This window comes from Arachis duranensis, chromosome 10, assembly GCF_000817695.3.
Source record: "Arachis duranensis cultivar V14167 chromosome 10, aradu.V14167.gnm2.J7QH, whole genome shotgun sequence".
NCBI lineage: Eukaryota > Viridiplantae > Streptophyta > Magnoliopsida > Fabales > Fabaceae > Arachis > Arachis duranensis.
Window position 1 is genome coordinate 102,756,110 of NC_029781.3, and position 25,231 is coordinate 102,781,340.

At 30.6% G+C, this 25,231-nt stretch overlaps 5 protein-coding genes across 6 annotated transcripts in view; 3 read left to right on the top strand and 2 right to left on the bottom strand.

Moving 5' to 3' along the window:
• Positions 1-25,231, bottom strand: part of LOC107471590 (ribulose-1,5 bisphosphate carboxylase/oxygenase large subunit N-methyltransferase, chloroplastic) — a 75,754-nt gene that overhangs the window by 35,732 nt on the left and 14,791 nt on the right. The gene's annotated exons all lie outside the window — the stretch shown is intronic.
• On the top strand, positions 1,529-5,453 carry LOC107471581 (probable inactive leucine-rich repeat receptor-like protein kinase At3g03770). The gene is made up of 7 exons (XM_016091070.3): positions 1,529-3,218; positions 3,325-3,458; positions 3,652-3,895; positions 4,059-4,270; positions 4,361-4,386; positions 4,721-4,832; positions 4,933-5,453. The coding sequence occupies exons 1-7, from the start codon at positions 1,841-1,843 to the stop codon at positions 5,170-5,172; spliced, it is 2,346 nt and encodes a 781-aa protein (XP_015946556.1). The 5' UTR covers positions 1,529-1,840; the 3' UTR covers positions 5,173-5,453.
• On the top strand, positions 9,303-14,776 carry LOC107471584 (uncharacterized). Its single transcript, XM_016091076.3, has 9 exons — positions 9,303-9,468; positions 9,582-10,285; positions 10,477-11,393; positions 12,038-12,338; positions 13,101-13,331; positions 13,430-13,603; positions 13,692-13,892; positions 13,998-14,111; positions 14,384-14,776. The coding sequence occupies exons 2-9, from the start codon at positions 9,617-9,619 to the stop codon at positions 14,714-14,716; spliced, it is 2,940 nt and encodes a 979-aa protein (XP_015946562.1). The 5' UTR covers positions 9,303-9,468; positions 9,582-9,616; the 3' UTR covers positions 14,717-14,776.
• On the top strand, positions 16,815-19,582 carry LOC107471586 (uncharacterized protein At3g27210). Its single transcript, XM_016091079.3, has 3 exons — positions 16,815-17,256; positions 18,701-18,781; positions 19,015-19,582. The coding sequence occupies exons 1-3, from the start codon at positions 17,133-17,135 to the stop codon at positions 19,401-19,403; spliced, it is 594 nt and encodes a 197-aa protein (XP_015946565.1). The 5' UTR covers positions 16,815-17,132; the 3' UTR covers positions 19,404-19,582.
• On the bottom strand, positions 20,342-22,324 carry LOC107471580 (uncharacterized). The gene is made up of 8 exons (XM_016091069.3): positions 22,246-22,324; positions 22,097-22,149; positions 21,749-22,005; positions 21,598-21,656; positions 21,444-21,504; positions 21,143-21,233; positions 20,985-21,061; positions 20,342-20,731 (listed from the first exon to the last, which is right to left on the bottom strand). The coding sequence occupies exons 2-8, from the start codon at positions 22,122-22,124 to the stop codon at positions 20,615-20,617; spliced, it is 690 nt and encodes a 229-aa protein (XP_015946555.1). The 5' UTR covers positions 22,125-22,149; positions 22,246-22,324; the 3' UTR covers positions 20,342-20,614.

Genomic DNA, 25,231 nt, shown 5'->3' on the forward strand with positions numbered 1-25,231 from the left:
TATTATTCTAAATAACATTAAATAATTATAATTGTCCGCATTATTAGATGTGCATTAGAAGTATTAATGAACCAACCATAGACTATGTATATAGAAAATTCAGAAATATTATGGTCAAATTTTTTATGAATATTAGTTAATATTTAATCAATATTTTATTTTTATATTATTAATACTTCGAATTTATAATTTAAGATTTAAAATTTAATATTCAATGTTTAGAGTATTAGCCAAGTGTTATCTAAATACTAAAATTTGTTGATTATATAGTATTGTTTTAGAAAATTAACTATCAACGGGTCTTTGTATAAAATACATATTAGGTATTTATAAAAAAATATATCATTCAACTATAATATATCATATTGTTTTACTATAACATTTCAAATACCGGTTAATTTTTAATATTTAAAAAAAATTGTTAACCAATTTATGATAAAAGACATTGGTTCACAAAAGAGACAAAATTAAACGATTTCTTTTTGTTACATTAAATAAATTTTTTGTTGTTCATATTTTTTAGTTCGGTAGATTAATGACTAATTTGTTGCGGATTAGAATTCTATATAAAAATTTATAGTCGGTTAATAGATTATAACATGTACAAAGTAGAATTTAAATTTCAACATTTATGTCAGCAAATTAGTGAACTAAGAGTCAATGAGTTATAGTTGAAATGACATAATATCTTCATTCTCACCTAAAAGGTTATGAGTTTGAATCTTTCCTATTCTCAGTAAATAAAAAATTAGTGAACTAACAATTAAATCAGTCTAGTTAATACATTAAATATTGGTGAATTATAAGGTACAGATGTAAGTTTACAGATGTTTTCTTTAATAGGATAAAAGAGAAATTGATAAAGGTAGGATCCATATTTTGAATAACAATAAATAATAAAAAATAACTATAAAAGGAATTTATATTCTCTCTCTATACCACCCCAATCTGTATAGTAGAGTGCCTCTTAAATATTTGGTGAATGTTACGATGCCTATCACTTTTTATTTAAGTTACTAAAAAAGGTAAATAAATAATATTTAATAAATTTTATATAATTTATTTTTTATTTTAAACATTTTATTTTTTATTTTAAAAGAGAAGTTAGACAATTTAGGTACCATAACAAAGACACCGTATAACTCACCTAAAATACTTTATTCCGCTTTTTCTTTTTCATGTGAGAGAGAGAGGAATATATCTCACAATGATGTGAGAAGAGATGAATTTTACGCTGATATGGCTTAAACAACTCGGTGTCTCCAATATGTTTCATTTTTTAAACCAACAATCACAAATCAGACGGTCCGATTTGTGATTTCAAAAATAAAAGAAAATTTAATGTTAAAATCGAACCGTCTGATTTTTATTTTTAAAAATAAAAAAAAATAAAAATACAAATCGGACTCTTCGATTTATAGTTTATTTTTTTTAAATAAATCGGATCTTTCGATTTGTAGTTTATTCTTTTCTTCAAACGAATCGGATCGTCCAATTTAAATAAAACACAAAGAGGGGGTATTGAAATATTGAATGATGAAAGTATGAGAGGACATGAAGGAAGAAAGACCAATTCATGAAGAGTGAGAAACAGAAACTACCATTTTCTATTATCTTGTGAATGTGAATGTGAGTGACTCTACACTTCTCTGCTTCCTCCCTGCCTCTTCATTAATGTCACCTCTTTCTCACATTTTCCAAGGTGCTGTTCCCTTCTGCTACTGCCTCTTTCTTTCTTTCTTTCATTCTTTTCTCCTTCCATGTTTCACACCAATTATTTATTTATTTTTAATTAACTAAGTTTTCAAAGTGTACTCCAATCCTTCATCAAATTCTGTGCATGATGCTCCTCCAACTTGCTTCAATCACATATTATGTTTTGCTTCTTCCGTCTTTGTTTTTCATGTTCATCCCAACCACCTATGAACTCCAATCAGATCAGACTCAAGCTTTGTTTCAACTCAGGAAATTACTTGAATACCCTTCCTCTTTGCAACCCTGGCAAAATTACAATGCTGACCTCTGCACCCTTTTTTCATCCCCAAATTTGACCGTTAAATGCGACCATGATTCAGTAACGGAGCTCAAAATCATGGGTGATAAATCTCTCAAGCCATCAACTTTTGATGGATATTCTATTCCCAATCATACACTTAGCCTGAATTTCTCCATTGATTCATTTTTCACCACACTAACAAGGTTAACGAGTTTAAGGGTTCTTAGCTTAGTGTCCTTAGGGTTATGGGGGCCACTACCTGAAATAATTCACCGTTTGTCTTTGCTTGAGGTTTTGGATTTGAGTTCAAATTTCTTGTTTGGTGCTTTACCACCAAAAATATCCACCATGGTAAAGCTTCACACTGTAACACTTGATGGAAATTACTTTAATGCCACTCTGCCTGATTGGTTTGGCTCTTTCTCTAATCTAACAATGTTGAGTTTGAAGAGCAATCAATTCAAGGGTCAATTCCCTGTTTCACTTTGCAAAATTGAGACACTTGAAGTTATTTCCATGCCCCACAATGAGTTGTATGGTGAATTGCCTGATTTAACTGCTCTAACTGCTCTACATGTTTTGGATTTAAGGGAAAACAATTTAGATTCTCAACTACCAATGTTCCCCAAATCAGTAGTCACAGTTCTGTTGAGCAATAATTCCTTACATGGAGAGATTCCTAAGCAATTTGGTGAGTTGGTTCATCTTCAGCATTTAGATCTTTCATCAAATTACCTAAGCAGGGTGCCACCACCTTCCTTGTTCTCCTTGCCAAACATTAGTTATTTGAATTTGGCAAACAATGTGTTAAGTGGTTGCATTCTGGGGAAGCTTACTTGTGGCGGCAAGCTCGGCTTTGTGGATATTTCTGGTAACAAGTTAAATGGTGGACTACCTTCTTGCTTGGCCAATACATCTGATAGTAGAGTTGTTAGATATGGTGGAAACTGTTTGTCTATCGACAATGCTGGTTCGCACGCTCAGCGGAGAGGGTCTTATTGCGAAGAATCTGGCTTGGGGTGGAAGAAAGTCAAGGCGTGGAAAGTAGCGGTGGTGGTGGCCATGGTTGTTGGACTTGTGATTGTGATTCTTGTGTCTGGAGTTTTCATGTGTAAAAAATGTCATCAGATTCAGAGGAAGATAATTAGGCATGACTTGTTGCCTAAGATTCTCCAAGGAAACTCCACCACAGGGGTTTCCTCTGAAATCCTTGCAAATGCGAGTAAGTGCATTGCTTAGTAAGTACATTGATTAAGTTTTTTAGGTCTTAATTAATTGGAGTTACAATTCTAATAAAAAGTATTTTGTTAATTCTTGTTTCTTTTCAGGATTCATTTCTCAAACAGTGAAACTTGGGTCGCAAACTACTACGACCTGTCGGCAGTTTTCAATAGAAGAGTTGAAGGAAGCTGCAAGAAACTTTGACATGTCAACTTATGTTGGTGAAGGCTCCATAGGGAAGGTACCTTTCTTCAACAACTCAATCTTTTCTTATTTTGTTTTCAAAGATTATTTCAGTTTGCTACAAAGTTGCAAGGTGGTAAGTCCTTTTCAAGATTATATCATTCATAAAACCAAAACAGAATAACTATTTTGTCAAACTCGTTCTGTATCTTAATTGGAAATTCCATTCTTAATTTGCTATTAATTTTCAGCTTTACAAAGGTAAACTAGAGAACGGATCCCACGTGATGATAAGATCGTTGGCTCTGTCGAAAAAATGCTCAATTCAAAATCTTAAAGCCCGGTTGGATTTGCTCTCAAAGCTTCAACACCCAAATTTGGTTAGCCTTTTGGGTCATTGTATTGAATTCCAGGGACATGATGATTCTAGTTCCAACAAACTCCATCTTGTGTATGAGTATGTGCCAAATGGAAATTATCGGAGCTATTTGTCAGGTCAGAATGCCAGTATTATAGTATATATATCTGGATGAATGCATCAGTCTAATCGTTAGTCCAAACTCCAAACTTCCAAATTATAGTGCTGATTTATTTTGTATATGATAGCTTTCTGCCTTGAAGATTGACTTCACTAATCTTGCTTCATTCAAACATGCAGAGTTTTCATCAGGGAAGGCACTTAAGTGGTCTGATAGACTTGCAATTCTAATTGGAGTTGCTAAAGCTGTGCATTTCTTACATACCGGTGTCATCCCTGGTTGTTTCGAAAACCAGCTAAAGACAAAGAATGTTTTACTTGATGAGCATCACATTCCAAAATTAAGTGACTATGGAATCGCGATCATTCGAGAAGAAATAGACAAGCATGAGGTATGTTTGCTGTGAAGTCATTATAGTTGTTTAGCAATCATATAACATGATTGATTGTTGAGTGATTCTGCTGCTTTCTTTGTGTTGCAGGCAAAGGGAGAGAAACTAAAATCATGGTATGATACTACAACCTTTATTTCTTTACTGTTTACTTGGTATCACTGATATTAGGTGTGGTTCGCAAAATGTTTTCGTGTATGATAAATGTGAAAACATTTTGCAAACCACACACTCCAATATAGAGTGATGACATCAAAGAACCATTCCCTCATGCTTATTGCTTAGTTTTCACTCTTCCAGCATTTGCTTACATATTCAGATCTTGCATTTGTTTCCTTCAAACCACATTGGTCCTCATTGGCCCCTACCTCTGCCATTACCATTTTTATGATTAAATTATTTTCAGTAGATGGAAAATAAACTTATCAATTTTCCCTTTTTATCTTGTAGCCAGAGGACAAAGATGGAGAGTGATGTTTATAATTTTGGGTTCATATTGCTCGAATCACTTGTTGGACCGATAGCAAGCGATAAAGGAGAAACATTCTTTGTAAATGAAAAGGTAAAAAAGAAATTCAAGAATAAATGTTTTTTCTGTTTTCTTTTTATTTTTCTTATTCGAAAATTGGTTAATAAACTCTGCTACTTGTGAACAACAATAGGCTTCCTTTGGCAGTCAAGATGGTAGAAGAAAGATTGTGGATCCATTAGTACTGACCACTTGCTCTCAAGAGTCATTGTCAATTGCAATATCTATAACAACGAAATGCATATCGCCGGAATCTTCATCCCGTCCCTCTTTCGAGGATGTTCTATGGAACTTGCAGTATGCTGCTCAAGTTCAAGCTACTTCAGAGGCGGATCAAAAATCAGATTCAAACATGATAGGTCCAAGTTTGTAGGACTCACATTACCATAACTTAAGGTAAAATAGTGATGCATGATGTCAATCTCAGTGCAAATGTAAAGGATATAGTTGTAAAAATGTTTCCTCCTGTTTCTTCAGGTTTTTCTAGATTATGATAGAGCTTTGTTATATAGGATTCATACAAGTTTTTAGGGACTAGAAAAGTAGGAGAATTCAAGAATTTGAACAAGGACTGGTAGGTTGAAGGTCCTAACGACAGTGTATTTCTAATATTGGTGTGCTTATGTTGAAAAATAAATTGTATATTTATCATATTTATGTGTTAAACTTTTATTATATACTTTTATGTTGTACATTTAGCATTACTCAATGTAAAATTGGAATTCAAAGGAAAAAAAAACACCATTAAAGTTGAAGCAAAATGGAAAAAAGTATAGTTCAAGCACAAAGAAAATTCATATTTCATAAGATGAACCTCATTCTTGTGTTATTGTTTCCTGAGCATAAAACTCAATTAGCCAAAGGAAATACTGAAATAGTTCAATGTATTGTCAACTTAATTAGGAAAGGAGACATGTCAAATCCTATTTTAATTTCAGACAGATGTATTCCATCTTTAATTAAATTACCTAAAAGAAATATTTCTTATAATTTCAATCTTGAAGTGGACATCCCAACCCCTCAATATATATTATTTTTATTTATGTTGAATATAATGTATGATTCATGGCATCTGTGTCCCAAAATATAGTTAGGTGCGATCATTAGTTTTGGAAGAGAGAATAATATATATTCTCTTACAAAACAATTAAACATGTACTTCAACTTAGGATCAAACTATTATTTAATAATTGACTACTATTGGTTTTCTATAGTTTGGATAATGCAGCTTTTGCAAGTTAATAGTTTCAAAATAGTTTATTTTTGGTTTTGGAAAATAGTTTGTTATTTGCTTCAAAATATTCATACAATAGTAGTATTGACTTGTTATATCAAAATGAAAACCGCAAAATGTTTAATTAACAAGTATTCTATAAGAGCACTTAGCTTGTTATTGTGACCATGTTAAATATAGAAAATTTCAATTTAAAGACTAGAGATTTATATAAATTCTTTTATCTATTGTATATAAAAGAAGATTGAGTATGAAATAGGTTTTTTTATCCATCAATTTCCAAATTAATTATGTCATTTTTTCCGACAGCAGAAAATAGTCTCTTTTAATATCATTGTACTTTTTTTTTTAAAACTGTTATGTGATGAATTAAAACTACTAATAAGTAATATTTATTTATTGATTAAATTAATAATTTAAAAAATAAAAAAGAACTTTAGACATATTAAGCCACTAGACAATAATAAATAAAGTAAACTAGAGTGAGACCCGCTTCAATGCGCGAAGAGGTAGATTATTTATATTATATAGTATATTTTAATAAATGTTATATTAAAAATATTTTAGAGAACATATTATAAATAGATTTTGAATTTATTTATTTTTAGAGTTATACAAAACTGTATTAATGGTTACACTTTGTCTTTTCTTGTGGTTTTTTTGTTTGTAAATAATTAAAAAAATAAATGAATGAGAATGAAAAACATATAAAAATATTATATTAAATTTAAGGAATTTTTGACAATTAGTATGAGAGATTAAGAAATGAAGAATAGTAAGAGTCTTAATATGTATAAGTTGTAGAATTTAAATATTTGTAACTGAAATTTTTTATAATTATTATTATTATGACACTTTTATTGTATGTTTATTACATTTAATTAGTATTTGATGTTTTAATTGAATAATAATAGATAAGAGTTTTTTGTTTTAATTTTCTTAAAACATGTTACTAAATAGTGATTGATTGATTTTTATCTTTTGTCAAATCATTAGAATTGCTGATGTGACATCATTAACAAAAAAAACATGACTTAAACTTATTATAAAGAGAGTTAGTATCAGCTTTTATATATTATAAATAGATTGAAACTAAAGTTTAGGCTACGATATATGGCTAAACCACCATGACTACTTTATCATCGTCATAAGTTAAAGTGGCCATTTTTATTGATGGGTTCTGTAGGTAATTATGGTTATCGTGATTAGTGGTTACTGTCTAATTATTTGAAATTGTTCAATTTTGTTAGTTATAACTTATTTAATGAGTTAGAATATTACATTTTAAACAATTTATTATAAGAACAAAATATGTAAGATTACACATATACGATTAAATTATAACCAATAAAAATATAATGTTTGAAAAAAAGATTAGACATAACAAAATGTTATAATAATTAAGATAGATAAAGTTATAATTTCATCAAGTAGAATTTTTTTTTTTGAAAAAAATTTAAGAATAATATTAAACGGGATTGTCCTTCTCTTTATACAGTTATTTTGTTTTTTTTTGTTTAACTTATTTAAATCATAAAAAAATATAAAAATAAGATTTAGCTAATGTTAATGCTATTAATTAAAAAAATATATGAATAAGATATACCATTTAAAATTTCAATGTATTTATTTTTATTAATTAAAATAAAAAATTCAAAAACTTTTACTAACAATAACATTAACATATACCATTAGAATACATATTAATTAACTTTAACAAAACATTCAAACTATCATCATATTTATGCACTTTTTTTTTGTTGCACACGCTATTTTTTAATTTAATAAATTAAAAATTAATCTATTATAAATTTAAATTTTATTTAAAAATTTGTTATTGGTCAATAAATTATTATATATAAAATAAGATTCAAACTTTCAACATTTACTTAAACGAACAAGTGAACTGAATATTACACCAAATCTAAATTGGTTGGCAAATGGCAAAACGTGTAAACTATGGGTGTATTGCTGTTGTCAAAGACGACCGTTGTGTATAAACGACGCATATTGGGTGCGTGTAAGTGGTGGCGTGTTGTTCACGCGCGGTTTAGTAGAGTAACCAATACCACCAATCTTCTGTAACTTCAACAAATCCAAGTCTAACTATGAGTCACCAAATTAAAGCAACTCTCATAACATGATCCATTGCAATTAGCATAGAGTAAAACTCTGGAAAAAAATATGCTCTAAAATTAGCATATAGTACAACTCTCATGTTTTTTTTATAAGTATGTTGAAGTAGAGGATAAGCTTCATAAAAAAATGAGGAGGGACGACATTGTAAAGATAAACTATCTACATTCAAGAAAAATTCTACTTCCAATACATAAATAGCATTACTTTATATTGTAGGTCCACATAATTTCTGGCGAGGTATCAACATCTTGGAACGTGGTGATTTCATAGTTTACACCAAACGAAGTGGTTTTGTCATCTACCAAATAATATATCATGTTCTTGGCCAACAAAATTAGCCTACCCATTCCTTTTTTTCAAACTAAAATAATGTTCGCAGAGTAACATATTATATTAACAAAAAATATTGAACATAAATATCAAATATGTACTATGCATTTCAATTTCAGAAATTTTATTGTCCTTCTCTTAAGATGTTATGCATTTTAATTTTAAATATTTTAGATAAAGTGAAAACTCAAGTGCAGTTCACATTAAGTTGATAGTTGAAAATATTAAATAATTTGAATAATTTAATTAAATTTTTATCTAACAACTGTAATTATCAACTTAACGTGAAATTGAGTACATCTGAATTTTTACCTTTAGATAATTAATAACTTTTAGAGATCAATATTTTTAGTATTTTTAACTATTATTTAGTCAGCACAAATACTAAATTATTTTTAATAAATAAATTTTATAAATTTATATATGCAAACTTTGAAAAAATACGAGTACAAATTGTATTGATTCATGTGTACAAAATTCTAATAAATATAATGTGAAAACTTAGGTGCAGTCGACTTCACATAAAGTTGATAGCTGAGAGTCTTTAGATGAAAATTAAGTTAAAAGTTAAAACAATCAAATCATCTAACTACTCTCAGTTATCAACTTCACGTGATAGTTTTCAACCAAATATAAATACAAATTATATACTTTGTAAAACATTTATAAATATGGATGCAATAATATTTTTATTTTTAAATTTTATATTTTTCTTTGTTAGCACTACCAAATGTCTCTTTGCTTTGCATCATGGTATGCATGTTATACACCAAACAAACATTAGTGTGTATATATAGAAGCGATGTGCCTTAGAAGTTGCAGGTGAAACTGAAAAAGGAAAAGTGAAATAGAGTCAAGAATGTATGAACAAAACAGAAAAAGATAAAAGACCATAGAATGCACCTGCAGTCACGTGTCAGTTATGGCAAGCTTTCTGATTCTACTACCACCAACTCTTTTTTCCTGGTAAAATATATAAAAACTCTACTAGCTCTTCTGTTTTAAAAAATTGTTAAGAACATTATTTTCTTGTAAATTGTGTCATGTATTGATAGTTCTCATGGCGATTTTTTCATCAGATCAGAGTGCTAGTGATTACTTGACATAACAAGCCATGGTTCTAGGCATGAAAGCTAAGAACAGAAGAAGTGGAAGCATTCAAATTGATTACCTCATTCATCTTAAGGAGATTAAGCCATGGCCTCCAACACAATCCCTAAGATCCCTTCGTTCCGTACTCATTCAATGGAAGAATGGAGAATCTTCATCCGGTTGTACCAAACTCGTTTCTCCTTCACTCGGTTCCGTTATCGGCGAAGGTAAAATCGAATTCAACGAGTCGGTTAAGCTTTCTGTTACGTTGTTAAGGGACGTGGCTGTTAGAGGCGGTGATGCTGACGTGTTCCAGAAGAATCTCTTGGACCTGAACTTGTACGAACCGCGACGCGAAAAGTCACAGTTGTTGGCATCTGGAACCATAGACTTGGCAAATTTTGTGATGCATAAGGAGAGATTCGAAGTTACTGTGCCTATGAACTGCAAGAGGAGCTACAGAAACACAGATCCGCCATTGCTGTTTGTTAAGATTCAGCGAGTAGAAAAGAGTCGCGGTAGCTCTTCCTTGAAGGACAGGTTTTCTACAGAGGATTGCAAGGAAAGAAACAATAGTAATGGTGGAGGCTCTGTTTCGGATTTGATCAGTGAAGAATATGCTGAGGAAGCTGAGATTGCTTCTTTCACTGATGATGATGACGATGAACACTCCTCACATTCATCGGAAAAGGTACGTGCGATTTCGCCCGCAGTTAGCATAGATTTGTGTATAAATATACGTGTAATTTAATTTATTTTTAATGTATATTTTAAATTTTAATGTGTATTTTATACTGCTGTTATTGATTTTAATGTGCATTTAATATAGTTTAAAAATGTTTTTTAATTTTGTAACATAATAATTGAAATTTAATTTGGCAGAATGGGGCAGATAGACAAATTTACAATACAAGTATGTATGAGAAGAAGAATTCCTTGGCTTCTGATGCTTCCGTATCTCACTCTCTTAACCTTAATTCACTATCAACTCAAGAACGTGTTCTGGCACGTGCTGATTCAGATTCTTCATCCTCATCTTTAGTTTTTAGTTTTGATCTGAATTCTAAAAGCAGGACAAGAAACAGTGAAAATGAAAATTTGGATCAGAATGTTCATGAAAAGGTGGCTGCAGATGTTCAAAGGAAGAGCAAAGAAAATGCTTCTATCATTATTAATTCAGGGAACACATTATCTCAAAGTAGTAGTGTTTACAAAGGCGAGAATCCTAGCTACGAAAACTGTGATAATTGTGAAAGCAATGAGAAATTAAATGGGAGATATGAGAAAGGAGATGAACAATTGGTAGCACAAGGTCCCAAAGATCAAGTCTCATTTGATAGTACTAAGGATTCTACTGACAGACTAAAGATCTTGCAGCTTGCGCAATCCCCGGCAGACTCGGCTTGGAAAACTGGATTGTTTGGTACAAATCACTATGTTGAAGTAAAGGAAAATGGTGGTCTTGGAGATTCAAGAAATAATGGAGGGAATGTCCGAAAGGTTTATCCAAAAGCAACAAGAAATGGTTGTTTAGATGGAAAAATGGAGCACTTGGAAATGAAGATAAAGAAGCTTGAAGGAGAGTTAAGAGAAGCAGCTGCTATTGAGGCTGCTTCGTATTCAGTGGTTGCTGAGCATGGAAACTCCATGAGTAAGGTCCATGCGCCGGCTCGGCGCCTTTCCAGGCTGTATCTTCATGCTTGCAAAGAAAATATTCAAGGAACAAGATCTGGTGCTGCTAAAAGTTCTGTTTCTGGATTAGTACTTGTTGTGAAGGCTTGTGGAAATGATGTCCCAAGGTATTTTTTAGGATTATTTATTATTTCATTTTTCATTAATCTATCAGTTGACCTAACTATCTGAAACCAAAATAAAAAGGTTTAATTACTCTATTAGTCCTTATAGTTTTATTGAATTTTCAATTAGGTTCTTATACTTTTTCTTTTTTAATTGAGTCTCTATACTGCTTTTAAATTTATAATTAGATCTTTCTTAATGTAAAAAATATTAGAGTTAACTGAAATTTCTCTGCATATGAAAGGTATCTATAATTAAGAATTTAATTAGATCTTTGATTAGATAATTTTTGGAAAAAATATTTTATTAATTTTAACATTTTTAATATGAAAAGGACCTATTTTTGTAAAAGTATAAAGACCTAATTACAAATTGAGGAGTGTTAGGGAGCCAGCAGATTCTGTGATTTGTAGCCATCAATTAGCTATCAATAGTATTTTTAATGGTGTGAGATTTTATCTAATGGTGGAGAATTATTTATTTTTCTTTTGCTGATTAAGTGCTGACAAGATTTTGATAAAAGTACTTGTCTCTAGACTTTCTCTTCCAAATTTGGTAAAACTATAAATAAGAATGAATATTTTGCTGCTATAGTTTCATCATAAATTGTCGCAACTAATTGAACTCTAGTTTCATCTGGGTACAGGTTAACATTTTGGTTGTCTAATACAATAGTGTTGAGAACAATTGTAAACCAATCCATCAAAGATTCAGTTCAATCAAATAATTCTGGAGTTACCCGCGGAAGGAAATGCAACGGTGACTTGTACGGCAAGATAACCTCCACGGCTACGAGATTGAAGGGATACCACCCTGCAAAAAATGAACATAGAGCAATAGGCTATGCAAGTTTTGGTAACTGGGAGGATCCACAGGTGTTCATATCAGCACTGGAAAAAGTGGAAGTTTGGATCTTCTCTCGCATTGTTGAATCTATCTGGTGGCAGGTAAATGCTGATCTTATCTTTTCTTTCGCCTCCAACAACCTTAATGCTGCAATGCTTGGTGAAATTTTGTACCAATTATATATATTTGTTGATTTACCGAATTTTTAATTGGACATTATAGTTTTTAACTACATTTTATTACTCTAAAGTCTCTTACTGATTGATGGATAAGTTATTTTCTAGATCACTTTTAATAAAATTTTTTATATACATGTTGGATGAATAAATTTTATTATAAGAGAATTAGGTATTTAAAAAATATCATTTAAGTTTTTTTTGGAACTTCTAAAATAATAAAAATTTATTAAGAATTAAAGTGTTTGATCTGAAATATATTAAAAGATTAATTTGAGTGTTTCATCTAAAAGTCATTAAAAGGTCACATTGACCAATTTTGAAAAAGTTATTTTTTGTGGTGATTTTGGTCATTCATATAAGACCGGTTCGGATTTCATCTTCTAACTTTTCTTATAATGTAATACTCTTTACATAAAAGGTGGTGAAGTTACACTTCCAATTATATAATTACATCAATAACTTTATATAAAATGTCAGTTTCTATTAGCTGCATATCATGTACATCGTTTTGCCCAAAATTATGTAAAAAAGAAAAGTAGACAACATTATGAAATGAGTTAAAATAGTTCACTTTTACAAAGTCTATCAAACGATGTTGAATTAATGAGAAATTTTATGGCTATGATCTATATAACATATTTTACCTTTCAATCTAACATATGCAACGTTGTTTTTCTTATCCAGACTCTGACTCCACATATGCAACCTATTGCTGCAAAATTGGCACAAAAGGAAGTGAATTCTGCCTCAAGAAAAAACAAGAGAGGAAAATCTAACTCATATGAGAAAGAGAAAGGGGAGGGGAACTTGCCACTTGATATTTGGAAGAAAGCATTCAAGGAAACCTGTGAAAGGCTCTGTCCTATTCGATCTGCAGGGCATGAGTGTGGTTGTTTGCCTATAATCCGTAGATTGGTTAGTCTCTGTCTCCACAAAACCTTCTTTCTTTTTGTTCCACATTTTTGTTGTCAACTTTTCCTTAATGAGAAGAATGCATAACTATGTTGATGTAGATAATGGAGCAATGCGTGGCAAGATTAGATGTGGCTATGTTCAATGCAATTCTTCGCAAGTCTTATGATGAAATCCCAACTGATCCTCTATCGGATCCCATTACTGATCCAAAGGTTCTTCCCATTCCACCTGGGAAATCAAGCTTTGGAGCTGGTGCACACTTAAAAACTGTGGTAAGTTCTTTGGTTCCTGTAAATGATAAATAGCCATTTTTTGGCCATTTTTTCTATAATTTTTAAGAAATGAAATTGATTCCTACAGATTGGGACATGGTCTAGATGGTTGACTGACCTATTCGGCATGGATGACGACGACGACGATTCAGTAAAGGAAAAAGATGACAATGAAAAGAATAATGAGAGACAAATTACATCTTTCAAGTCCTTCAATCTTCTTAATGCACTTAGTGACCTTCTAATGCTTCCTAAGGACATGTTGTTAAGTGCATCAGTTAGGAAAGAGGTTTGCAAATCACATTGAACCTCCCTTCATTCATTCAGTTACTTACCAACTTAGCATGAAATTTTTTAATTATTCATCACACTAAAAGGGTTCTTTCTTGCTAAGGTATGCCCAATGTTTAGTGCAACACTTATTAAGAAGATTCTAGACAGTTTTGTGCCAGATGAGTTTTGCACTGATCCAGTTCCCCCTACTGTTTTTGATGCTCTGAATTCAGAGGTTAGTTAATTTAATATGCACTTAATTTTAGTCTCATTATACATATATATAAACCATATTACGTATATACAAATATATAATGTCTGATTTAATAGCTGAATTTTTTATGTACATAACATTTTTGAATATCCATATATGAAAAATGATTAAGAGTTATAATTCATATTCTTAATTGCCTTATATTAAGTACACATACATAACATTATACTAATTAGGTTGTTCCAATGTTGAATGATTATGATCTACAATTTTTTATTTTAAATTTGATGCAGAGTGATACACAGGAAGGAAACGAATCTGTCCTAAACTACCCATGCATTGCAGCTCCAATTATATATTTGCCTCCACCGGCAACTTCCATTGCAAGAATTGTTGGGCACTTTGGAAACAAATCTCAGTTGAGAAGAAGTAGATCTTGTGTTCTAAGTAAATCAAACACCAGTGACGATGAGCTCGACGAATTGAAATGCCCACTATCCTCAATATTCTTCTTCAGTGGTTCCTTGTCCTCATCACAAGTTTCAGCTAAACCGAACTTGAAGTCAAAAGATGAATCTCCAGTTAGATATGAACTCCTCAGGGATATTTGGTTGAATAGTGAATAAATATTAAATAGTCTTCGCTTGCATGCTAATATTTTTTTATAGTTAGATAAATACTTTTTTGTAGCAATACTTTTTTAAAAATGTTGTTTAACAATAAAAAATATTATTTTAATTTTAATATTATTTTTTAAACTAGTATAACTATCATAACTATCGAAATATAACTATATACTAGAATGACCTGTATATTTATAAATAAAAAAAAGAAATTTATAAAATAATAAAATAAATAATTAACCACTATTAAATTTATAATTTTATTATGGGTAGATTTTACTATTTTAATTTAAAAATAATTAGACTCTCAATTTTTTATTTTACTAATCTTTTTTAGTTGAGAGGAACTTAATCCCAAATTGTGACACGACCTAGATGAGAGGGTACCTAGACGTTCATTTGGTGATAGCAAATATGGCAAATATTGGAGGTTATATATGTTCCATATTTTGCTGTTTTTGAATCCAGACGAGATGAGAAATATATGTTAACAACATTAGAGATGCGTATAAAAAGAGCAAAAATAGTAAAATACTATATCAACAACTATATCAATTAAAAGAAGAAGAAATGTGTATAACATGGTAATTGAATCAAGTAAATACACTTGATGAAACTTCAAGTTCCCAAACTTGCCAAATTGTGGTTCTACTCAATTACTCATGGTCTCATTGATCAGGAAATGCTCTTGAAGATAGAATCTATTAATGAACGAAGTTGTAGATAAAGATTTGACTAGTTATACAAATCTCGTTATTTTAGAAACAAACTTATAAAATTTAATTCTGCTTAAACGTATGTTTTGGAAGCCTAAAGTATTTAATGGTACTCAAGGACACATATTAGAAACGAGATAAGATGAGAAAGATGTTAAAACCAGATATGATACCCTGCTTTGAGATATGGACACTTTTTTTTTTTTATATATTCCTAGATGTTTGTATATTATACTCAATTTTTATCTATGATTTTATTTGAATATACAATTATCAAGAAACTGTAAATTGAAAATAACATAAAGGTAATATTACGAAGTAACTTTTAATTAATGGGGAAATGATAACAAAATAATTTTTAATCCTAACATACATAGATTAAATATATATTTGATAAAATATCAATTTAATTCTAAAATTTTCGAAATTTTTTATTTTTAATAAATCAGTTGATTATGAAAGTTTTTATTCAATCTAATAATATATATTACGATTTGTATTTTTCATATTTAATTTGCTTTTTTAATTTTACATAAAATATATATTTTTGCTACATTGAATATTACATATATAAAAAATCAAAAATAATAAAGTGAAAACTTAGGTATAGACCTATAGTTAATTTTACATAAAGTTGATAATAAAGAGCCGTTAGATGATAACTTAGTTAAAATTATTAAATTATTTAACGATTTTTAACTATCATCTTTATATAAAATTAACTATAATTGAATTTTCTTTTAATAATAAACATTATAAAACATAAAAAATTAATCAAATAAAAGAAAATAAAGAGGACAACATTTTTCCTTCCCAAACACACAAAAGAAACTCTTATTATGAACTTTCTGTGAATGTTATAGTGCCTATAACGTGGTGTCTATTTACTAAAAAATGTTAAAAGTTATTATTTTATTTAAAAGATATAAAAATAAATAATTTTTAAAAAATTAAAACTTATTACAAAAAATAAGTTAGGTAACATTTAGGCAAAAACTCATAGACACTGTTGGCCAATTCTTTTTTGTAATTCCAACAAAACAAACTATTCATTTTCCCATAGGACCCATTCCTGTGAAATGAGAATCCACATATAATAATAATAATAGTTTAATTTTGATATATTAATCGTGTAAAGTATTTTACATGATTGTATAATCATGTCTGTTTTTTTGAATAATCATTTATGCCATCAATATAAAACATAATTATTTTTATCATGTGGTGTTATGTAACTAAGTATACATATAAAATTATTCTATACTTAACAAAATAATAATGCATCAAAATTAAATTCTAATAATAATTAATAATAATAGTAGGATATTTTATATAGCTTTATGACAGCCAATGTAGTGGCTAGCAGGCATGAGTGATGAGTCACAAAACAACACAACCTTGTAAACATAACTTCCCTTTCAACTTTCTTCTTTCTTTCTTCACCAATTCTCTCTTAACCTTTTCTCTTCATTCTCCTTCCCTCACTCATTCACTCCCACCATTTTTTTATTTCTTTTGTTTTCTTCCCAAACCATCATTTTTTGCTTCCTCACACGTTTTCTATAACGCCAAATAACATTCCCATATATTACACCTTCCTTTTTCACCATATTTGCTCTCTCTCTCTCTCTCTCTCTCTCTCTCTCTCTCTCTCTGGTTCATCCGGTGACTGTGATGATAAAAAAGCTCTTGTCTTTTCAGTGATGGGTTCTTGTTATTCAGTCCACAATAATAAAACTAACAACAAAGACATGAAACTCAAGCTTTCTTTTGCTTCCAAAACCGAGAACGTTGTGGCTCCTTCACCACCCACCTTAACTGACCAAGGTATCTATCTATTCTATTCTATTCTATTCATATATTCTCCTTGTTCTTTTTTATTGAACTATTTATGTTCTTATTTGATTGGTGACCTTGTATGAGAGTTTTGTTTTTATTAATATATGAATGTCTCGGGGATTTGATTTGGCTTAAGATCTGGAGAATTGTTCATATGGGGTCCCTGAAGAATTATTAATCTCTTGGTACATGTGCTAGAAACTGGAAGAAAATTTATTTTTGTCCTTTATAATATATATTAAATGATTTGCATATTTGAGTCATATTTCTATTTGATCATTTTTTCCACCCTTGGATCATGTTTTTGTCAGGATATTTGTATAGTTAATTTCGGTTCTATCCACCTATGGTTTCTTGTTATTGTCAGACTAGTATGCTTGTATTATAATAGCAAAAAAAAAGAAAAAAACATTATCCTTTTTCTTTTTTTTTTCTTTTTACTTTTGCAAAATACTATTTTGTGGTTGTCATCAAGTCCATTATTTTTTTTTCAATTTTCCTTTTTTGGGGTTATATGCATATACGAATTTATAGTTGAGGATAAATTTTCACTCTATTGAATATTTATCTTCATTTGGTCTAATGGGATGAAAGATAATATATGTTCCAAGAATGAAAACAACTTGCCAACTAATATGATCTGTATGGAGAGGTGGACAATTTAAAGGGTATTTAAGGACAATTGTGACTGAAAAAAGATGATCTTTAGTTCTCTGATTAATTTGGATATTATATTAAAGTAGTTGTCAGAACTATATGAATGATATGGGTGAAGCATAAGAAAATAAGTTCACAGTTCTCACTCTTTCTGTGTCTCTATAAATCTGTATTTACTTTCATATGATAGATTGTTTTATCCCTTATATGATTTAAGAACTAATGCACTGAGTTCATACATGATTTATGTTAAGATGCAATAGTGTCGTTTGATCTAGGTAACATAATTCATCTAATGGGACACGGTTTTGTTGTTGTTGTTGTCATCAAATATATCTTAATTTGAATTTCCCATGTGGGAGCAGTAATTTGAACATTACTCTCAAACTTGTCTTTGATTATTATTGTTCAAAGATGGCAGTCAACTTTGACTTTCAGACCAGAATGGGCTGAGCATGTGGTAGTTATGACCAAGAAGATAGTAGTTTGTTTGATATCTTAAAATCAAGTCAATAAACAATTTGCCCATTCTTTTTTATTTATTTATTTTTATTTGATATTTATGAAGAGAGATGAAGACAAAATTGTGTGTTGTTGATCTATTTTAACTTTAATGTTGATTGTTGCTGCTTTTTGATATTCATCTTGATTCATATCTTAGTTTTTTCTTAAAAAAGAATAATCTAAATACACATTAATTAGTGACAACCCTGTATTTTATAGGAATATCAAGAGTGTGTAGTGTATGAATAGTTTTCTTCATTGAATAATACAGGAAGCAAGGAGGAAGCTTTTTTTGATTCCAAGGGTTGGTTAGATTCAGATTGTGAAGATGATTTCTATAGTGTCAATGGTGGTAAGGGTCTTGCTTCTGTTTTCATTCGTACTTGGTAAAAACTCACATGCGGTTGCTTTTATGTGAAGTTGACAGTTAAGAGTTATTAGATGACAATTTAGTCAAACTTTCAAATCATCTAATAACTTTCAGTTATTAACTTCACATAAAAACAACTGCATGCGAATTTTCACCTCTTTTTTCGTCTTCTTCCAATTAGCTTTAGATATTTTGTCTGTATCATTTTGTTACAGAGTTTACACCGTCTCGTGGTACCACTCCGGTTCACCACGCTTTCAATAAGAGTAGAGATTCCGGTTCCACTGCCGAATCATCACCTGAAAAGAAAAAGAAATTGTTAGATCTTTTTCAAGAAAGCTTGAAACGTGATCCTTCCAAGAAAGAAGCTAAACCAATGATACAAGATGTTCTTCCCAAGTCTGCACAGAGTACACCTTACAACATCTCAGGACCCAATTCTGTGTGCAGCAGCGAAAGAGTCATGAGCGAGGATCGCAGGTCCTTTGGAGTGAAATCGGCTAAGTATGTGCAGAAGTGCCTTCCAAGCTTGTCTTCATGCCACAGCTTTAGGGAGAGGAGGAGGAAGATGAGTCCTGCAATAGCAGTAAATGGAAAACATTGATTTCTGTTGCAATGGCGACGACGAATCGCAATATGCCGGAAGGTTTCGCGGTTGAATCGGATTTCAAAGTGTACATTTCAAGGTATCCTTGTAAAGGAAACACAAGGAAAAGTGAATGTGAAAGCATGTAAACGATTTTATGTTAATATATGCAATGAAAATTTTCCTTTCCTTCTGAAGGTGATTTTTTGTTTAATTTTTCCTTGATTTCATATCTTGAATGCTTGAGAAAAATTGTTTATAATAAAATTGAAATTGTTGGACGTCATGTAACTTTTGTAAGTGGCCTTGTTATTTTTAAAATTTGACTATTTGTATAGAATGTTAGGTGATCAATACTTTTTATTTGCTATTTATCTTATATTTGAGCTAATATTAATCAATTTCTTTTTTTTTTAAGCAAAAGTGTTTTCCTAACATTTTCATGTACTAACCTTGATTCTACTTGATGCTGAGTGTGTGATCATTGTTCTCTATAAAAGAAAGAATACTACAAAATCTCTTCTGAACGAAGAGGCCATCAATTGGTGTATGGTTAAGCTTTCCAAGTTGTTTGCCAAGTCAATATCCACATCTTGCTCTTCTCACATTACCTACTTTCTTCATATTAGAAATTTCACAAAATCCCTTAATTTTTTGGAAGAACAAACATAATTTGATGCACAAGATATATGAAAAACCAAATTACTTGCATCCATTTCCAATCCAAACACAATGCATGCCTTCTCATTCTTCTTAACACTCAATTCACCAAACCCACCCCTTAAAAAGTTGATTATGGCAACAAATGCAAACGCAATATTTGGCATTTCCGACTGGGCTAGATTTTTTTTAATTGACTGAAAAAAACAGCAGAGTTATCATAGTGAGGTCCTCGCTAGAGATGCTGGTGTTCAAGTCTCGTATTTTACAAGAAATTGAACATATACAACAAAAGGTATCCAGAACAATAATATAATAGTATAAAACTAACACTACCAACAATTTCAGCATTCCGTTTACAATGGTTAATGCCACCTCCATTTTAAGGCTAGTTCACAGGATTCGCACAACCACAAAACTACTATAAGAAAGCAGCAAACAAAACTGGGGAGGATCAAAATCGGAAACTAAAACAATAATACTAATTCCGGTCACATATCGGTAGATCAAGATAACTTTGTTATGCATCACATGTTGTACACTTCAACGATCTGAAACAGATTGAGTGACTATGAACATTCAACATCTGAATCTTCAGGCCCATCAATGTAAAGTTCGAAATCATCAGGAGTCCACCTGCATATCAGGTGTAGCCGGAATGAAGCCATCTTGATTCCCAACAAGCGCTTCACAAAAGAGGAGCAATCAGTTGTCAGCATCTCAATCTCACCAAATATTGACAGACATTAACAATGCAGATACAATAATTACAGCTTCAACTGTAATTTTATTAAAAACTTTTATCCTTGAAATATAAATCAATCAACAAGCAACAGAACTGGTTTATTTCTTCGAAAGTGGATGTAGAAATTAATCACTTTTGTCCACACAGCACCTAATTGAAAGGGATGATTTTGATAACAGTAAAAACAAACTAACCAGTATCCGAGCTGCCTCGGGGGACAAGGGCTTCCCTTCCTCGCAAACAACAAAATCTGAAACAAGCTCCACAACTCCTGCAAATTTGGAAACATCAATTATGTATCCACCGTCACCAGGTGCATTGATACCATAATTACAGAACATTGCAAGTGTACCTTTATTTAACCGAACAGGCATGCCTTGCTTCCGAAGGAAGGGTTCCATCTCATGCGTAAACTGCTCTAAAGGACCCTCTTTAAGATCGACCTAGACAAATGTCAAATTGTGAGTCTTACTAATGAAATAAAATGTGTGCATGCTCTACTACCTAACCAAACTGAATGAGTTCTATTGAAATGCAATAGAACACCATTTTCGACAATGCCAACTTAGCCAATAGCAAATGGCTTCCTTCATATGACATTTGAATGAAACATAGCTATGTTAAAAAAAAAAAAAGCAAGATATGCCGAACACCTTTTCAGTGGCAATGCTTCCTGTTCTTGCAAAGTCGTATTCTTCAAATTGATTAAAAAGCCTGCAAAATAGAAGTGAAAAAAAAATGAGGTTAGAATCAAAAAAAGAAGTTGGTCACTAATTATAGTATTAGCAATTCCAATTCCAAGATTACTTTTCAACTTCTTCTTTTGATAAGTTGGTGAAAAACATCCCAGAATCTCCACGCAATAGCTACAGCACAAGAAAAAACAACAAATGAAACATAAGAAACATGATTATCAAACTAAAACCGAAAATTTGTTGGTCTCGAGAGAGTGATGAACCTTGGAAACCTTATGAAGACCTGATCTGACTTCATCAGAAGGAGACCTTCCAAGAGAAACCTGCATCACTTTGTTTGATCCCAAAAAGAATCTGCTACTTGATTTGAGCTGCTCCCTGAACTCCTTGAACTTCTGATTCCTCATATTCTCAAAAGAGAACACATAAACAGAAGAGTATTTCTCAGCAGCCTCTTTTATTGAATTCACAATTGCCTCTTTATGCTCCCTTCCCTTTTTCTTCGTTTTCGAAAGCGTAACTGCATATCATCATCACCTTCGCTTCAAAAATTTTGAACGAACAGATAAAACTATAGCAAAGCGTGTTACAGCGAAGAACAAAACACAAACCTTGTCTATTTCTCTTCGATTTCGGCATCTTTAACTTGTTCTAACTAACTTAGCTGGTGCAATGGATCATTGAACATGTTAGGGCACACACAATAACATTACCATAAAGAAGAAGAAGAAGAAGAAGAAGAAGAAGAAGAAGAACTCACCGTTGAACGAACGAGAGGGAGGGAAAGCAGACGGCGAGAGAGAGAGAGAGTTAGGGTTTTGGGGCCTTATGGTTTATGCTTGAAGTTTTTTTTTTTGGTCATGGGTTGAAGGATTATATGGGCTCATCGCTTATACGTATTTTTTGGTAACTAGATGGGCCTAGGCCCAAAAACGGAAAATTACGTATCACTGATACGTTATTGGATTGGATTGCTGTCCCAAATTTATAAGTTCCTCAAATTTTTTTAAATTAAAAGTAATTATATGATTTTTTTTAAATTATGCCATTTTAATATTTTTTTTCACAGATCATACAGCCTTGATTCTTGACCCACTTATATTAAAAGAATAATTATAAAGAAATAATTTTTAATTAACCAATATTAATCAATTTTTTATTATAAAATTACTTTTTTAACTCTTAATTTTTTGGAAAAATTTGGATTTAGCATTTAAAATTTAAATTTTAGAATTTAAGATAAAAGAGTAATTTCAAAAGAATATTTGATATGGGCATAAAAAATATTGACTCTCTAGTTGAAAAATTCAAATAAATATAATCAAATGTATACTATTACTATTGCAAAAAATACTGTGTGTATATAAAAAAATAGCTATCATATATTTATATATTAATATATGTATTATTTAATTTATTTTTTTATATATATTTTATATTTTAATTTATATTTTATAGAAGTGGTTGATTTAGTAGGTGATTTTTTTTATATATGTAATATAGTCAAAAGAAAAATGAATAGTATCATTAGTGAAAGATTTGTTGGACCTTTAAACGTTTTGCACCAATTTTGATGTGCTAATATGTTGACGATTGGAAACAAAAAAAATCTGATAGCTGATAATTAGTGGCATCTATTTCTCATATTTTGACTAAAGTTTTTGTGATGTTACTTTCTTGTTTAGCAAATTGATTCTAAATATTTTGTAAAATGATTACCATTGTCCAGCCTAATAATTTGAGAAAAGCGATACTTTTGTAATGCAAAAACGTTTTTACCACTTTAAGCTTGAGAACAAATAGAAAAGCAAAGATAAAACGCTGCCATGAATGCATCATAAGGTTGACCACTAAAAGTAATAATCCAAAGATAGAAAATTATCCATTCCACTCGTTTTCCCACCTCATGCTTTAATTTAGTTCCCACTTTGAATCTCTTGGCTTCACTTTTCCATCTCTTATATATATTATATATACAACACAATCAAAAGGTGAGCCATTCTTCTTCAATTCCTTTAACTACTCATAGAAAATTAAAAAAAAAAAAAGAAAAGAAAAGCAAAAGAAAATGAAGATGGCTCCCATGGGGTTGTTTGGATATCCTGCCATGACACTTTGTGTCGTAGTGATCTTAGCATTTGTTCCTTCTCAAGCCCACGGTTCTTTAGGTGTTAAAAACCTTAACGACGGTTTTTGTGCCACTTTTATTACTCCCCATGGGTACAAATGTGAGGAACATGAAGTAAGTGCTCTTTCTTTTTTGTAATTTTTTAAATGCCCATAACATTCTTGTCGCCTCATTTTTGTTTCCGGTATTCATAATCGAGAATGGTTAAATAATTCAATATTTTAGCTTTTTTTGTTAATCTAAAAACATATATGAATAATCACTTAAAAAAATTGTAGATTGATGTTATGTCATACATTCTTGCAATTGAAAACTAAAAATATCAAAAGTGTACATTAAAATTAGCTATCATTTATTTATGTATAAAAATATATGTAATTTAAATTATTTTTAATATATATTTTAATAGCTAATTTTAGAGTACATTAAATTATGTTCACGTGCGTGTACTTGAAAAAAGATTAAAAGTAGAGTGAAAAATAAACTCCTAAAAATTTATACTTTGGACATATTAGTCTATATGAAAAAAGTATCCATAATGTAGATACACTATTTTTATATCAGTCCCTTATAATTAAGATAAGAAAATTTTAATTTGAATTAATTTGTTTATGTTTATTATTCTAAAAGAGTTTATTAATATTCTTTTAGAAACTAATATATTCAAAATATAAATTTCAAAAACTTTATTTGTCACTTTAGTCAGATTAATCAACTAACTCAAAAAAAAAAATTCTCCCTCAAAGGTTACAACCAAAGATGGATACATTCTTAGCTTGCAAAGAATCCCACAAGGTAGAACAAACGTTGGCAATGGCGGGGCCAAGAGGCCGCCGGTGATAGTACAGCACGGAGTCATGGTGGTAAGTTATATAAAATAATATTCTAATGGCTAATATGAAAATTCAGATGCAGTTAATTTTATGTGAAATTGATAGTTAAGAATATAATAGATTTAACTAAATTGTCATGTATCGATTCTCAACTATCAATAAAGTTAATTTTTACTAAATAAGAATAAAATTTTTTTTTTTAAAGATTAAAATTAAAACTGAATTTATGAGCTGTGAGACTTCTTTATTGTTATCATGGACTAAGATAGAAAAATGGTTTAATAAGTTGGATGGTGCAGGGAGGAATGTCATGGGTGCTGAGCCCCCCAAGTGAAAGCCTGCCCATGAATCTTGCAAATAGCGGCTTCGATGTGTGGATCTCTAACGCAAGAGGAACCGTTTATAGTCAAAAACACATCTCCCTCAACTCCGCTGACCCTGTAACCTTTTTACTTTTTACTTTCTCCAAAACATTAATTACAAAAATAACTTTATTAAACAATATTTCTCTCTTTTGAGACAGGCATATTGGGATTGGACTTGGGACGAAATGGTTGCTAATGATGTACCTGCGCTTTTTGATTATGTTTACAGCAAAACACATCAGAAGATTCATTATGTTGGCCACTCTTTGGTAATTCATCATCACCCCATCATTTTTTAAATGTGAAAACTCAAGTGCAGTTGATTTCACGTGAATTTGACTGATTTGACTAAATTTTCATCTAATAACTCTCAAATATCAACTTCACGTGAAGTCTGACTATTCACATTATTTTAAAAAA

Coding starts and splice junctions, on each gene's coding strand:
- LOC107471581 (XM_016091070.3), top strand. CDS start 1,841: ATGATGCTCCTCCAACTTGCTTCAATCACATATTATGTTTTGCTTCTT. Junction 3,459..3,651: donor GTGAAGGCTCCATAGGGAAG/GTACCTTTCTTC, acceptor ATTAATTTTCAG/CTTTACAAAGGTAAACTAGA. Junction 3,896..4,058: donor TTATCGGAGCTATTTGTCAG/GTCAGAATGCCA, acceptor TCAAACATGCAG/AGTTTTCATCAGGGAAGGCA.
- LOC107471584 (XM_016091076.3), top strand. CDS start 9,617: ATGGTTCTAGGCATGAAAGCTAAGAACAGAAGAAGTGGAAGCATTCAA. Junction 12,339..13,100: donor TTGAATCTATCTGGTGGCAG/GTAAATGCTGAT, acceptor TTTCTTATCCAG/ACTCTGACTCCACATATGCA. Junction 13,332..13,429: donor TGCCTATAATCCGTAGATTG/GTTAGTCTCTGT, acceptor ATGTTGATGTAG/ATAATGGAGCAATGCGTGGC.
- LOC107471586 (XM_016091079.3), top strand. CDS start 17,133: ATGGGTTCTTGTTATTCAGTCCACAATAATAAAACTAACAACAAAGAC. Junction 17,257..18,700: donor ACCCACCTTAACTGACCAAG/GTATCTATCTAT, acceptor TGAATAATACAG/GAAGCAAGGAGGAAGCTTTT. Junction 18,782..19,014: donor TTTCTATAGTGTCAATGGTG/GTAAGGGTCTTG, acceptor ATTTTGTTACAG/AGTTTACACCGTCTCGTGGT.
- LOC107471580 (XM_016091069.3), bottom strand. CDS start 22,124: ATGCCGAAATCGAAGAGAAATAGACAAG. Junction 21,657..21,748: donor GTCTTCATAAGGTTTCCAAG/GTTCATCACTCT, acceptor CTTGTGCTGTAG/CTATTGCGTGGAGATTCTGG. Junction 20,732..20,984: donor CCGAGGCAGCTCGGATACTG/GTTAGTTTGTTT, acceptor TCTTTTGTGAAG/CGCTTGTTGGGAATCAAGAT.